Below are 14,923 nucleotides of genomic sequence, written 5' to 3' on the forward strand. Positions count from 1 at the left end.
AATAATACTCTATTTAAAAGCCCTGCATTCAAAATAAATATATATATATATATATACACGCGCTCTTTGGCTTGTTAGAAGTGGGTAATATCTCAATCTTTGTTAGTATGATGTCTTTTTGAGAAGGGTGTGGAATTTCCTCAAAAACAAAACTTGGTGATCTGCGCAGGCGCAGTAGAGCAGCCCTCAGGATATTATAAATAGAGATGGAGTGAAGTTACATCAGTTCAGGGTTGAATGTTACTCTGAGAACAACGTCGGGGGGGAAATCCACAACAGGAAAGGAAGAAAGGCTGATTTCTGTCTGTATTTATCCAAGGTAAGAACTATGGTCTACTTTTTATATATTCATCAGTCTATAGCATATTTATTTATTAGCTTGTGGTAATAGTTTTTGCCTTACTCAGAGTCATGGATGTAAGTTAGGCCTGTTATAGAACATCCATGCTCCTAGAAAGATGCTGACACTAAAAGAAGTGATCTCTCCTCATGTGGCTCTGTGGCTAATCATCTATATACACTCACCGGCCACTTTATTAGGCACACCTGTTCAATTGCTTGTTAACACAAATAGCTAATCAGCCAGTTACATGGCAGCAACTCAATGCATTTAGGCATCTAGACGAGGTGAAGACGACTTGCTGAAGTTCAAACCGAGCATCAGAACGGGGAAGAAAGGGGATTTAAGTGACTTTGAACGTGGCATGGTTGTTGGTGCCAGACGGGCTGGTCTGAGTATTTCAAAAACTGCTGATCTACTGGGATTTTCACGCACAACCATCTCTAGGGTTTACAGAGAATGGTCCCAACAAGAGAACATATCCAGTGAGCGGCAGTTGTGTGGACGGAAATGCCCTGTTGATGTCAGAGGTCAGAGGAGAATGGGCAGAGTGGTTCGAGATGATAGAAAGGCAACAGTAACTCAAATAACCACTCGTAACAACCAACGTATGCAGAATACCATCTCTGAACGCACAACACGTCGAACCTTGAAGCAGATGGGCTACAGCAGCAGAAGACCACCCGGTACTAGCACCGGACACTTTATTAGGTACACCTTGTACCTAATAAAGTGTCCGGTGAGTGTATGTGTAGGCTACTTACAGCAGTAGGAGTTTGTTGTTGTGGAGGTTCAGTGTAGATGGGTGGGGCTTGGACCCTAGAGAAAACAAAAATAATGTAAATGTAGTTTTAATTTGATTGGTTTGAAGTGAGGAAATAATGATCAAAATATAGACATCAAATAAAACAAGTAAGTTTTACTTAACATGTATGATTTTTTTACTTTTGGTCGGCCTGTAATGTTTCTTCAACAGAGAGATATCTTCCACACATGTGTTGAAAGTAACAGTATGACGTTTTCTTTTGCAGATGGAAGGTGATAAACATCAAAGTTGATAATGACAAAGAAAGGAGAAAGAAAATCATGGAGTGACACGTCCTGTTTTATTAGATAGCCTTCTTCTCAGGATTTATCCAAGGTAAGAACAATGGTCACCTTTTTATTTATTAATTTGCTTGTCTTAATGTTTTTTATGAGGGGTGGAAGTAACAGAAATTAATTGATAAAAATGGAGGTGATGAAAATGGATGTGAATTGAGAAATGGAGTGATAAATGATCGAGTGATTTGATTAATTTAAAGCTGATTTGACTAAAACAGTCGTGATATGATGAAAACAGCCACGTTTCATCATTTTCACCATGTTACATTCATAATTCACAGGACAAAATTGCCATTTATCATTTAAGGAAAGTGGCCTCAGGGGTGGAACTAACAAATAATTGAAGAAAAGGGAAGTGATGAAAATGCTTAAGAAGTAACAAGGGAAGTGATGCAAATGTTTGTGAATTGAAATACAGAGTGATAAATTGATTGATATTTTATTTGAAACAGTGTTGATCTGGTAATCAACTGTCCCCCATTGCGCTGATCAAATAGGAATAAATATTCTGTTACTGTAATGCCTATTTCTCTCTTCAAATGTTTTCAGAAACATATTTTAGTGTACTGTTTAGCTGTAAAATGAGAAAGTTTGCTCTGGTTAGCTTGGTTTGGCTCGCCTGTTTTCAAAATGGCAGCCGGAGTAAACGTTCTGATTTGCTGTGGAATCCTGTGTAGCGTTATGTAGCGTTATTGCATAGAGCAGATTAATAATCAATCATTAATTAATATCAAAATATGTATCTATAATTAATAACCCAAAATTATTCATCATAAACCCATAAATTGTCATAAAAGGTGAAGGAGAGTGGTGGGACCAGCTCCAAGAGCAGAAGACCACACAAACAAGCTGATGTCTCCTTATCATTTGAGAAAGGGGTGCGGCATTTAGTTGGCGGGAAACAGCATTCTCCTCCCATCTGACAACTATACTGATTCTTTCAGCTAAACTTCTTTTGCAGGATTAATACTAGTTAATTTGTTTCACATAATCAATTCTTCCATATTTGATGTCTGGGTTCATCTGCTACAAATAGATATCAGACACTCAGGACATGAACCACTGAATAAAACTTGATCAATTGAATTAAAATGGATACACAAATCACACGACATGGATAAACCATGTTATCGAAACATGTAGGTATACAAACATCACACAGACAGGCGTATACATGTTAATATATAAATGCGCTTATTACACAGTAAATGAAGGGATAAGATATCAAACAGTCACACAATGTGGGTGAGAGTAATCCAGAAGGAGGAGGGGTTGTTCTCATGAAGCAGACATGCGGTGTCAATGAGATAAAAGTTACCAACATAACAGGAAACTTGTAAACAGAGTTGATTATCATGAACTTAATTCTATATGTTCTAAGCATACCACCAAAATTAATGTGCATTTTAATGGCAGAATTAGTTCGTTCAGACTGTTTCCCACCTGTTCTCAGTCTTTAGGGAAAACAGGCATTTGACCTGTTGACCTCTAACTCATAAATATTTCACTTGGTCAGTACGGTATGATGCCGTTGTTGTTTTTCTATTCTGTGAGCTTAACCAGGCTGGTTGTAAATTAATAGTCTCACCACTTAGTGCCCTGAGAAGTCAGGTAAAGTTTCTGGAAGAAGTTCAATATAAAATAATTAAAATCACATTTCATATTCTTCATCATTCAGTCATCATTCGCTACACCTGCAAATGCCATTAGGAGCACTAGGAGGAGGCAGAGGAACCGGATAGTTTTTTTTACAGATTATCTCTCCGGACTACTGTCAGGATATAGTGACAGTTAGAGCAAATATGATAAAAAGTTACTTTTATAAATGTTACCAACTGCAGCTTTAATAGATACACTCTCAATTCAATCTATGCAGATCTAGTGGAAACAAGATTGGTGAATGCTATACATAATCATCTGCGTTGTCTCTGAAGCTACTCTTTAGTCAAATTGGACCTGAGTGAAGTTTTTTCAACAAAAAGATTTCTTCCACACGTGTCAAGATGATAATGGGTTGAAGTAACTGTATAACGTTGTCTTTTGCAGATGAAAGGTGATAAAAGCAAACGCCAAAGTTGAGGATGTGACGAAGACAGAAGGAGAACGAAAATCATGGGTGAGTGGACTCCTTTTTTATCACATCTGACGATAGCGCTGTGCTTTCCGACACTTACAATAGTTTGTGGATGAAGCATTAAGATGTTACGTTAGCTAGCTAGCTTGTCAGTCTCCAGACAAACTAGCTAACTAGTCAACCAGTCTTTGTTAGAGTAACTTTTAACATTGTTAAAAAACAAGCCAACAAAACTTGCTAGCCAGCGTTAACCAAGCCCCCAGGAAGAGCGCCGGTCATTGTTCCCAATTTTCGTAGTGGCTAAACGGTGGTAGTTTCAACAGGTAGATCAGCTGTTCGAGCATCAGAACATATCGTCATTCAAACCCAACAGAAACAAAATTAAACTCACCAAAACCGTCTTGGTTTGTCTTTCCACTGGCCTCTTCCACTGTTCCAACAATATGGTTGAAATAAACTCTTAATCCGTAGCGTTAGATGGGAAAATTAAATCCCCTCATACAATTCAAACTACCTCGCCATCCCACGTACCAAGCGCCAGCTTCTCTCCCTGCTCAGTCACCTGAATTTCGCCATCTGCACCATCCTTCAAGGTCGATCCTTCTTCTTCAACTTACTGTCCTTGTCTGCCGCCGTCCCATTCCTTCATGATCACATTGCCTTAGACGTTGCCTGTACAATGAAACTGAGGCTGTGGCACGACTTCCTTTCCTCTCGGAACGGCATTTATTTTCCTATGACATCCACATAACTCAGCCTGAAGAAATCCAACCATACACCAAACTGTACCACATAGTCATTGCTGCCCTTCTTTGTTCTATGTTCATCCACAGACTGACCTTAATCTCAGCCCAACACCAATTCATCATCCACGCATCTCTCACATTCCGCTCTACAAAATTCCATTGCCGACTCCCTCTCCCGTTACTCATTTCAGTAATTCAAATACTCAGCAGAAGACTCGGATCCTCATCCGACACCAGTCCCTCCGTTTTCAGTCACCATCTCACATATCCACCGTCCTTCGACTCAACCTTAAAATCAATGGGCCGAGCCCACGCTCACCTAGTCCTGTAAAGTCTCTTTTGGGGATGAAGCTCATTGAGACGCTCCAGCCACACCACAATCCTGTTTGGCCTCGTTCAACCCCATGTGATTGCCCCCTTTTCATCTCTCTCCTTGATCCCCTTTCAACCCTCTCCTTGACCCCCGCCATCCCACCGCATACAACAAAAAAAAACCTTCGGCTACCGTTCATCCCCGGGTAACCGCCCCTTTTTCATCCCTCTCCTCGACCCCCACTTTATCCCTCTTCTCAAACCTTTTTCATTCCTCTTTTTGACCTCCAACATCCCACTGAACACGACCCTCACCCAATTATCCCAACGAACTAGACCCTTACGACCAACCTTCGGCTTCTGTTCATCTCCCAGTAAACGTCCCCTTTTCCAACCGCCCCCATCATCCCACCGAACACGACCCTCACTCAAACATCCCGCCGAAAATGAGCCTCCCCCAATTATCCACCGAACTAAACCCTTACCAAATCTTTCTCGCATCCTCCAGCCATTCCAAATAAAACTACTTTTGTACTGTAGTAATGGCATAGTCTTCGTTAGTGAAAAGTTAGTTATGGGTAATGGGGCTGGTAAGAGAAGAAGGTTGGAATTCAAATTTCTTCCTGACCTGGATCCACATTCTCAGAGTGTGACTCATAGTTGGGTAAATAATGCATCTCCCTCTCCTGGAAAGCAGATGGATTAAGTAGTGAGCATGGCGGGTAGGGAAATAGTTTGATCTGGAACATACAGGTCATTGGCGTAGAGTGCTACCTTATGCTCAATGCGCAATATGCCTTATCAGCCATGAAGTGCAATCGCCAGAGGTTCAATAGCTAAGTCGAAAAGTTACGGTAATAATATGTTAATGATGTGTTCACACTTTGTTCCGCTGCCCCAAAAAGGCCCAAAAAAACATTATTTATAGATTATAGTCTTCAATAGGAATTAATGGGTTTGGGGCCAAGTGCCACAGTCAATGTAGGGAAGTTGGAAAGTTTGTAAATGTTGAGATACAGAATAACACATTGTTTTTTCACCTTTCATGGGATTTGTTGAAAAAATTGAACATTTGAAATATTATATACCAAACATCTCTAATTTGCAAACATCATATGCCGGAAGTTTGGAAGAGAACCCTAGTGCTTCTCTGATTCTCTCATTTAAAATCAAACATATTGTTTTTTTTCTCACTATACAGCTGACGAAGTTGAGCAGTCACCCAAGAGTTGGACTGAATCTCAAGTAAGCACCTGGCTAAGATCCATTGGAGTGAAGGAGCAGTACATAGAAAAGCTCTATGAAGAAGAAGTAGATGGACAAATTCTTCTTGCACTGAATGAGAACTTTTTGAAGTCAGAGTTTTGCATGAAATCAGGGCCTGCTCATTTGATTATTCAAAAGAGAGATGAGCTCATCAACTCCAAACAAAAGTCTCAAGATAAGAAAAAGACCACCAGAGGCAAAACACTGGAACAGAAATCAGTTCAATGTCTTCCCACAACAAGTGAAGGTTCTTCAGCACAGACTCCTGAGAGAGATCAATATGTCTTGAAGGAGAGACAAACTGCTCAAGCACAATGTGTGTTGACATCAAAGGAAGACTGTAGACCACGACCATTCGATCAAGAGGGGATTGATTTCATATATGTAAAGCACAGAGTCCTGCAGCCTGAATCAGGTGCTTTTAATCTGACATCTCCATGCCATGAATTTAAGTCTCTTTCTGTAGCTGCTGAATTGGATCGTACAAGACTCCAAGCTAAGTTTGCCAAAGAGGTCCTTAAATTTGCAACTGGTTGTATGAATATCAGAACAAATGGTACAATACACTTTGGTGTGATGGACAGCAATGAGGATGTAGGAAACGTACATGGTGAGATAATTGGCATCCCTGTAAAAGAGAAAGACATTTATGTAGATGCTTTGGACTACATTGAAAGGAGTTTCTCCTCTAACACGGAGCATGTGCGCCAGTGTGTTCGTCCACCACGGTTCATTGAGGTAATGGATCGAGAAAGTACAGAAAAGAGGTATGTGGTAGAGGTTGACATTCTGCCTTCAATAGGTATCGTTAAGGGAATGGTGTATGCAGTTCGTCTGCCAAACTTCAAAGAGTCAACTAACAAGGTAGAATTTGAGAAAGAAATTATTCTGCGGAGGGTGGGTTCAAAAACGGAACCAGTGAGCGACAAAGACCTAAGTGATTTTTACCAGCGAGTCAAAGATCGGGATGCTCAAAGAGAAGAAGCAGAGAGAAATCAGTTCCTCAGTGCCCCAGAAGTCTGCCAAGACCTCGGAAGGAAACTCAAAATGCTAATGACAAGTGGGAAAAAACTCATCGAAAAGGAGAAATGGTTCATACTCATCACAAACAAATTCAACCCTGATGACCTCCGCAACATTGAGTCGTTGCTTAACATGACCATGTTCTGTGTGTTTGACTTTGACCCAGACTCAAAGATTTCGGGTCTTTGCAGTAAATACCTTCAGCATCACGCTGCAAACATGCATTCTCTGCAGAGCTACAGGAAATCCAGTGACATGAGCATTGAAGAATTCACAAGCCACTTGCATCTGTTTGATCAAACTAGCTGGATCTTTTGTAATGGCCGTACTGACTACAAAGGAAGTGAAACTCCATGTGATGAAATGACTTGGATCAAGACAAAAGTGACTTTACTGCGGGAATCTGTATCTTTGATCTGTAAACAAATCTTGCCAAAGGGGACGTTCCAGGTCATTTTTCTTCTCACTTCACCAGTTGAGAAGCCTCTCTTGCACACCTTTAATGAGTTTTTCACAGATATGGAAGGCCATGAAGACATCATATGCATCTGTGAATCACAGAAAAACTTCCAGAAGTGGCAAAGCTTTGCAGAGGGCTCATGTGGAAAAGAAACTGTGAACAATTCCAGTGTTGTTGGGATGAAAATGAGTCACATTAATGCAACTCTGCAGCAAATACAGCCCGTTAAAGCATGTGCCAGCAAACACTTGCCAGTCTTTGTGAGGGGGACTTGCCTTCTTGAAACACATGAAGAGGAACAGATGTATTCTCTGGAAATTCTGACGGTCGACCATTGTCATGAAACAAGCAAAGACTTCATCGATGAGGAGAAATCAAACATTGATCAGCAATTCTACCATGGTGGGAGAGTGAACTGGTTGAATTTCTGGCTTGCTGAGCACAACTATGTTGGAGAGATAATTGAAAGAGATGCTTATCGTGAGGTTTCCAACCTTCTCAATGACACTTTGAAATACAATGCAGATCAAACTCCGGTGAACAGCATAAACATCTACCATCATCCAGGAAGTGGTGGAAGCACTGTGGCAAGACAGGTGCTGTGGAACAAAAGGAAAGATCTGAGGTGTGCAGTTGTGAAGCCTTCATACCCAGCTGCTCTTGTTGCGCAACATGCAGTTGAACTAAGAGAATATGAAGAAACTGATCCACAGACGTGTCTTCCTGTGCTGCTCCTCATTGAAGACTCAGACAAAGAATACCTTGATGATCTCAGGAATGAACTAGAGGTTGCTATTAACACCAAAAGAATCCAGTATGGAACTCTATGTTTCATTTTGTTGAGCTGCAGACGATCCCATGATCCAGAGAAGAAATGCAAGGAGTCTCCATTAAAGAATGTGTCAGTCACTCACAAACTGTCTGATGAAGAGAAGAGAAAGTTTGCTGGAAAACGAGAGGTGCTTGAGGAATGCTACGAGTTTGATTTCATTCTGACATTTGTTTTGATGAGTGAAGGATTCAGTGAGGATTACGTTCAAAAGTTTGTGAAACATTTGCTCCAAGGCATTGACCGTCAATCTGTTGTCACAACCCTCATTCACTATGTAGCACTGCTGAACACTTATGTTCAAAACTCTTTCATCTCTCAGTCCCATTGTGAAGCTTTGCTTGGTTTAACCGTTAAGTGGGAAAGGTTTCGCCAACATGACTTTGAGGGATCACTTAGTGATCAGGCTAAACTGGTCTTCTTGCACCTCAGAGATGACAAGACACACATCGAATCAATCAGAATCATCCACCCACTCGTTGCAAAGGAAATTCTCCAACAACTTTTGGGGAACCAACAGACCCAGAGCAGTTTGGCAATGAATTTGCTCTGTGACGACGTGCTTTTTGAGCACAGATTTGGAAGGGAGGAATATCAGATATTTTTGAGAGCACTTTTCATAAGGCGATCCAGAATAAGCAAAGGGGACAAATATGACAGCTTTTTCTCTCCTCTGATTGAACATGTGTGTGAAAAGGAGAAAAGCCCAGACAAAGCAATTGAGTTACTCAAGGAAGCGTTCCAGTGTTTCCATAAAGATCCATTGTTTGCACAACAACTTGCTCGTCTTCATTATACTCATGAAAAGTTCGAAGAGGCAAAATACTGGGCAGAGACAGCAGCCAAACGAAAGCCCAACAACTCATACATACTCGACACAAAAGGGCAGGTGTACAAGAAATGGTTCCAAGCAAAATGCAGAGCTATTGACAATGACAAAGTCCCAAAGACAGCTCAAAATATAGCAGATGCTGTGGAGACTGCACTGAAAGCCCTGGAGTGTTTTCAAGAATGTGAGAAAGCAGCTGCAGCAGATATGGAAAACATAAACAGTTCAGGTTTTTTTTCTGAAGTTGATGTTGGCTGCAGCCTGCTCAAACTGATCTCTTCATCGCAAGTGTTTGCAAACAGAGCCAACGGCTATTCAGAGTGTATGAAGTACCTATTAACAGATTACATTCCGGAGGAAGTTGAAGATGTCTGGGAACCATTTCATGGCCGTTTGAAAAAACTCAACAAGACAATGCTAGATGCCTTGGAATGGATTTCAGAAGACCTCAGTTACTTCCAGACAGACATCGGTGCAGATGAAGAGACGCCTGAAAGTCATGAAGAGAAGATAAGCCATCCACTGAAATGGTTGGCAAAAAGATCTTCAGAGTTTGGGAAGTACTTCAGTGAAGCTTATTTTACTGAACTTCTACAACATGGGAAGTCAATCCCAGCCAATTTAACTTCATTCCAAAAACGCATGATCATCTATCATCTTGGCGGGGGTAACGTAACATCCATCCTCTCCAAGCTAACTGACCAGAGGGATGCAGTATGCCTTCTAGAGAGCATCCTTTCTCTCTACCCCAGCAATCCAATAAAGGCCAAATTTGGCCAAAGGGACATTTTCAATTACATAATGGCCCACATTTCTCTGAACTGCCTGTCACCACAGAATCAAAAGGTAGCTTCTGTGAAAGATCTACAGGCACTTAGTCGTCAGTTTCCAACTGATAAAAGGAAATGTTTACCAACTGCCCTGTTCTTGCTTACCTTGCTGTTCTGGCCAGAGGATCGTGACACAGATCATGAGAAAGAAACCAAATATGAAATTGTGCAAGCAGCTGTTGAACACCTGGAAAAAGACTACTGGACCAAGATGAAGGACATTCCTCCACGGAAAAGAAGGATTTACACCCATTTCTTTCTGGGCAATGGGAATGAATTGGATAAATTTGTCCACAAGAGAAAGTTTGAAACAGTCACAAAGGGGATCTCTGTCTCCGAGAAACGCATGAAGTGGTTCAGGGGTGAGGCATGGAAAAAGCCTGAGATTGCCGCGATGCTGAAACGTGTTTCTGGATGGACTGAAGATAAAGTGGTGTACCTTGAAGGCCCTCGGAAAAAGAAGTTCAAAATCCTGCCTATTCATGTACCTTCAGTGCCTCACAGTAATGAAAACATCACATTCTACTTGGGGTTTACCTTCAAAGGTCCTGTTGCCTACAACATCATTGTGAAACAATAGTTCTTTGAACAATGATCCTGATACATGGCTGTATGTCATCTTGCTGAAGCATGGGCCTAGTATCCACCTCATTACCTAAGAGCAAGAACAAATTAAAAAGAGAAAAGATAAATTCAAAACACACAAAACTTCTTATGACAGTTTGTCAAGTAGGTAATCTTTGTGAAAGACAAAACCAAAATGTTGAAGCACATGGTATTGTTTTGTAAGATGAAAGATTGTTTGATGTTTCGCCTCTTGTATTTGTATATAGAAGCACATGTAAGTGTACTGAAAAAGTGTCATAAAAATGACTCGCCAGTTTTTGTGTATATATGAACATGGACTATGACATGATTGACTCTGGATTCCCAGAGTAAAAACAATGTAAACTGAATGTGCTACTCTAAAGCTCGATGCTTCTTAAATAGGAACTCAGAGTCCCTGTTTCAACCTGTATCTAGTATCCTGTTATTTTCTGATTGTTTGTTGATCCAGTTCAGATGTATTGCAGTTCACACCTGGCATCAAAATGCATTTCAAATGTATCTCAAGTGAGCGTTAGTGCCTGGATTTTGCTAACATGCTCACATTTGGTGTTATTGTTTTGTAAGATGTAAGATTGTTTGATGTTTCCCCTCTTGTACTTGTATATAAATGCACATGTAAGTGTACTGAAAAAGTGTCATAAAAATGACACCAGTTTTTGTGTATATATGAACATGGACTATGACATGATTGACTGGATTCCCAGAGTAAGAACAATGTAAACTGAATGTGCTACTCTACAGCTCAATGCTTCTTCTGGCAGGAGGTTAAGGTCCATCAGGACCAAAACCTCACGCCACAAAAACAGTTTTTTCCCCATGGCAGTGGGGCTCTCCAACAACCCATCCGCCCCCCTGTGACTGTCTCTCCCTCACACACACACTACGCCCTCCCCCCCCTACCCCCCTACCCCGACACTGACTCTCCCCCTCTCTCATACACTCTCAATACCACCCCCTACAGTATCCCTCTCTCTCCCTCTCTCTCCCTCTGATACCTGATTGTTTTGTTTGCACACCGACAATATTTGCACTATCTGTTTATACCATGTTTATTTTATAGCTTATTTTGTAAATTGTACATTTTTTATTCTTATTTTATTCTAACGTTTATCTATTCTTTGTTATTATACTGTTTGCCTCGCACCAATAAGCCAAAGAAAATTCCTCGTGTATACCCCTTACACCTGGCAATAAACACCTTTCTGATTCTGATTCTGATTCTGATTCTTCTGATTCTTAAATAGGAACTCAAAGTGCCTGTTTGAACTTGTATCTAGTATCCTGTTATTTTCTGATTGTTTGTTTGATCCAGTTCAGATGTATTGCAGTTCACACCTGGCATGGAAATGCATTTCAAATGTATCTCAAGTGAGCATTAGTGCCTGGATTTTGCTAACAGGCTCACATTTGGTGTTATTTTTTGGAAACTGAACTAGACTGCTGTTGGACAGAAAAACAGTATGTCACAGAAGATGAATTTTGGTGTCAACTGTTCTTAAACATCTGGGCTTTATAGTAGATTATGATAGCTTATACTCACTCTTCTATATTTACCAGGATACAATGTAGAAAGCAATGGAATAAAATGCAACTACCTTCATGGGATTTGTATCAGTGTTTTAACAATGTATTAAGAGCTAAACGGCAACAGTATGTACAGTTGGAGAAAAATGTGTTTACATATTGATATGCAATAGAAACATGTGTAATAAAGTGCTTGTATAGATATTGAATAGACTTTACACAAATTATGAAAACACACTTGGCCTTAAAATGAAACTACAAATGATGCCAGTACCTGTACTTTTGTTGCTATACATTTTTAAAATGTTGTGCTTATATTTGATATTTTTGATAGTAACATGAAATATTTAACTCTGTAAACATTGGTGTTCTGTATGTAAAATATATCACAGAATACAATACACTGTTTTTTTGTCTCTTCAATTTCAGTTTTATGTTGTCATTCCTTGAATAAAATGTCATGTTCAAGTGATAGTGATAGTCTTTTCAGAAGATTTTATCGTGCAACAACTGGCTGACTATATAAGACATAATTGTTAGGCCAATAATTGAAAAGTTAATGCACATTGACACTTAACATCAAGCATTTTAACAGTCCAAAGAACTTGACTATTGTTTTCATCAGTTAGGCTATAAAGTGTGTGCACATATGGCAAACTTCAGAAGAAAAAAAATACATTACCACTTTCTGGTGTTAATAGTTTAATCATTCTGGACTAGTCGTAGTAGTTCTGACTGAGACAAGGTAGTCAGGTCACTCAATACAGGATTAATAACATTTGACTTAAATAGCTTTGATAGCGTTTATTGTTCTAGCCAATATATTTTCTTTCCTTGATTGAAACTTGTTTTATGAATGAAATTACATTGATGTTAATTCACCAAAATTAGAGAAGTGTTAGCAGCAGTGGTAGTTTTTTTAGCCCTTTTGTCCTAGTATGCTTGCCATAGTTTGATGTTAGCCTGCACTTTGATTGGTCTTCTACATTCATGTTATTTCATTGTAGACGACTTATTTCAGTAAAATTCTGCTTGTTCCGCTCCCTTTCAATACAGCGTGTTTGCTGCCACTGCTCACAGGGTATTTAGTGGGAGATAACTGCAAAATAATAGCTACGACACTGAATGAACTGCTTAATAGCTAACTGCTAGCTCTGTATATATATATACATATATATATGTATGTATGTATGTGTATATATGTATGTATATATATGTATGTATATGTATATATATGTATGTATATATATATGTATGTATATATATATGTGTATATGTATATATGTATATGTAAATATATATGTGTATATATGTGTATATGTATGTATATGTATATATATATATATGTATGTATATATATGTATATATATATATGTATATATATGTGTATATATGTATACAGACGTAGGCAAAGTTGTTGGTAACGTTCCGTTAAAGAGAGAAAAACCCACAATGGTCACTGAAATAACTTGAAACTGACAAAAGTAATAATAAATAAAAATTTACTGAAAATGAACTAATGAAAATCAGATATTGTTTTTGAATTGTGGTTCAACAGAATCATTTTAAAAAACAAACTAATGAAACTGGCCAGGACAAAAATGATGGTACCCCTAGAAAAGATGTAAAATAATGTGACCATAGGGACATATTAAACTAAGGTGTGTCCTGTAATTAGCATCACAGGTATCTTCAAACTTGTAATCAGTCAGTCTGCCTATTTAAAGGGTGAAAAGTAGTCACTGTGCTGTTTGGTGTCATGGTGTGTACCACACTGAACATAGACCACAGAAAGCTAAGGAGAGAGTTGTCTCAGGAGATTAGAAAGAACATTATAGACCTTCATGTTAAAGGTAAAGGCTATAAGACCATCTCCAAGCAGCTTGACGTTCCTGTGACTACAGCTGCACATATTATTCAGAAGTTTAAGGTCCATGGGACTGTAGCCTACCTCCCTGGACGTGGCCGCAAGGGGAAAATTGATGACATATTGAAGAGACGGATAATACGAATGGTAACCAAAGAGCCCAGAACAACTTCCAAAGAGATTAGAGGTGAACTCCAAGGTCAAGGTACATCAGTGTCAAATCACACCATCCGTCACTGTTTGAGCCAAAGTGGACTTAATGGAAGACGACCCAGGAGGACACCAAATCATAAAAAAGCGAGACTGGAATTTTCCAAAATGCATATTGACAAGCCACAAAGCTTCTGGGAGAATGTCCTTTGGACAGATGAAACAAAACTGGAGCTTTTTGGCAAGTCACATCAGCTCTATGTTCACAGACGAAGAGATGAAGCATCCAAAGAAAAGAACACTGTACCTAATGTGAAACATGGAGGAGGCTCGGTTATGTTATGGGGCTGCTTTGTTGCATCTGGCACAGGGTGTCTTGAATCTGTGCAGGGTGCAATGAAATCTCAAGACTATCAAGGCATTCTGGAGCGAAATGTGCTGCCCAGTGTCAGAAAGCTTGGTCTCAGTTGCAGGTCATGGGTCCTCAAACAGGATAATGACCCAAAACACATCTAAAAACACCCAAGAATGGCTAAGAACAAAACATTGGACTATTCTGAAGTGGCCTTCTATGAGCCCTGATCTAAATCCTATTGAACATCTGTGGAAGGAGCTGAAACATGCAGTCTGGAGAAGGCACCCTTCAAACCTGAGACAGCTGGAGCAGTTTGCTCACGAGGAGTGGGCCAACATACCTGTCGACAGGTGCAGAAGTCTCATTGAGAGTTACAGAAATCACTTGATTGCAGTGATTGCCTCAAAAGGTTGTGCAACAAAATATTAAGTTAATGTTACCATCATTTTTGTCTAGGCCAGTTTCATTAGTTTGTTTTTTTAAATGATTCTGCTGAACCATAATTCAAAAACAATATCTGATTTTCATTAGTTAATTTTCAGTGAATTTTTATTTATTATTACTTTTGTCAGTTTCAAGTTATTTCAGTGACCATTGTGGGTTTT

At 39.6% G+C, this 14,923-nt stretch overlaps 1 protein-coding gene across 2 annotated transcripts in view; it reads left to right on the top strand.

Moving 5' to 3' along the window:
• Positions 1 to 201: 201 nt before the first annotated feature.
• Positions 202 to 14,923, top strand: part of LOC141781193 (sterile alpha motif domain-containing protein 9-like) — a 62,495-nt gene continuing 47,773 nt past the window's right edge. The window contains exons 1-4 of one of the 2 annotated variants that reach the window (XM_074656756.1): positions 202 to 319; positions 1,372 to 1,481; positions 3,491 to 3,560; positions 5,778 to 10,499. In XM_074656756.1, the coding sequence (XP_074512857.1) occupies positions 3,557 to 3,560; positions 5,778 to 10,393 (4,620 nt within the window). In that variant the 5' untranslated portion in view covers positions 202 to 319; positions 1,372 to 1,481; positions 3,491 to 3,556 and the 3' untranslated portion in view covers positions 10,394 to 10,499. Of the gene's footprint in view, positions 320 to 1,371; positions 1,482 to 3,490; positions 3,561 to 5,777; positions 10,500 to 14,923 lie in introns of those variants that run through there. The other variant, XM_074656757.1, reaches the window with a different exon arrangement.

The sequence above is a fragment of the Sebastes fasciatus genome, chromosome 13 (genome assembly GCF_043250625.1).
Source record: "Sebastes fasciatus isolate fSebFas1 chromosome 13, fSebFas1.pri, whole genome shotgun sequence".
In the NCBI taxonomy this organism is placed as follows: domain Eukaryota; kingdom Metazoa; phylum Chordata; class Actinopteri; order Perciformes; family Sebastidae; genus Sebastes; species Sebastes fasciatus.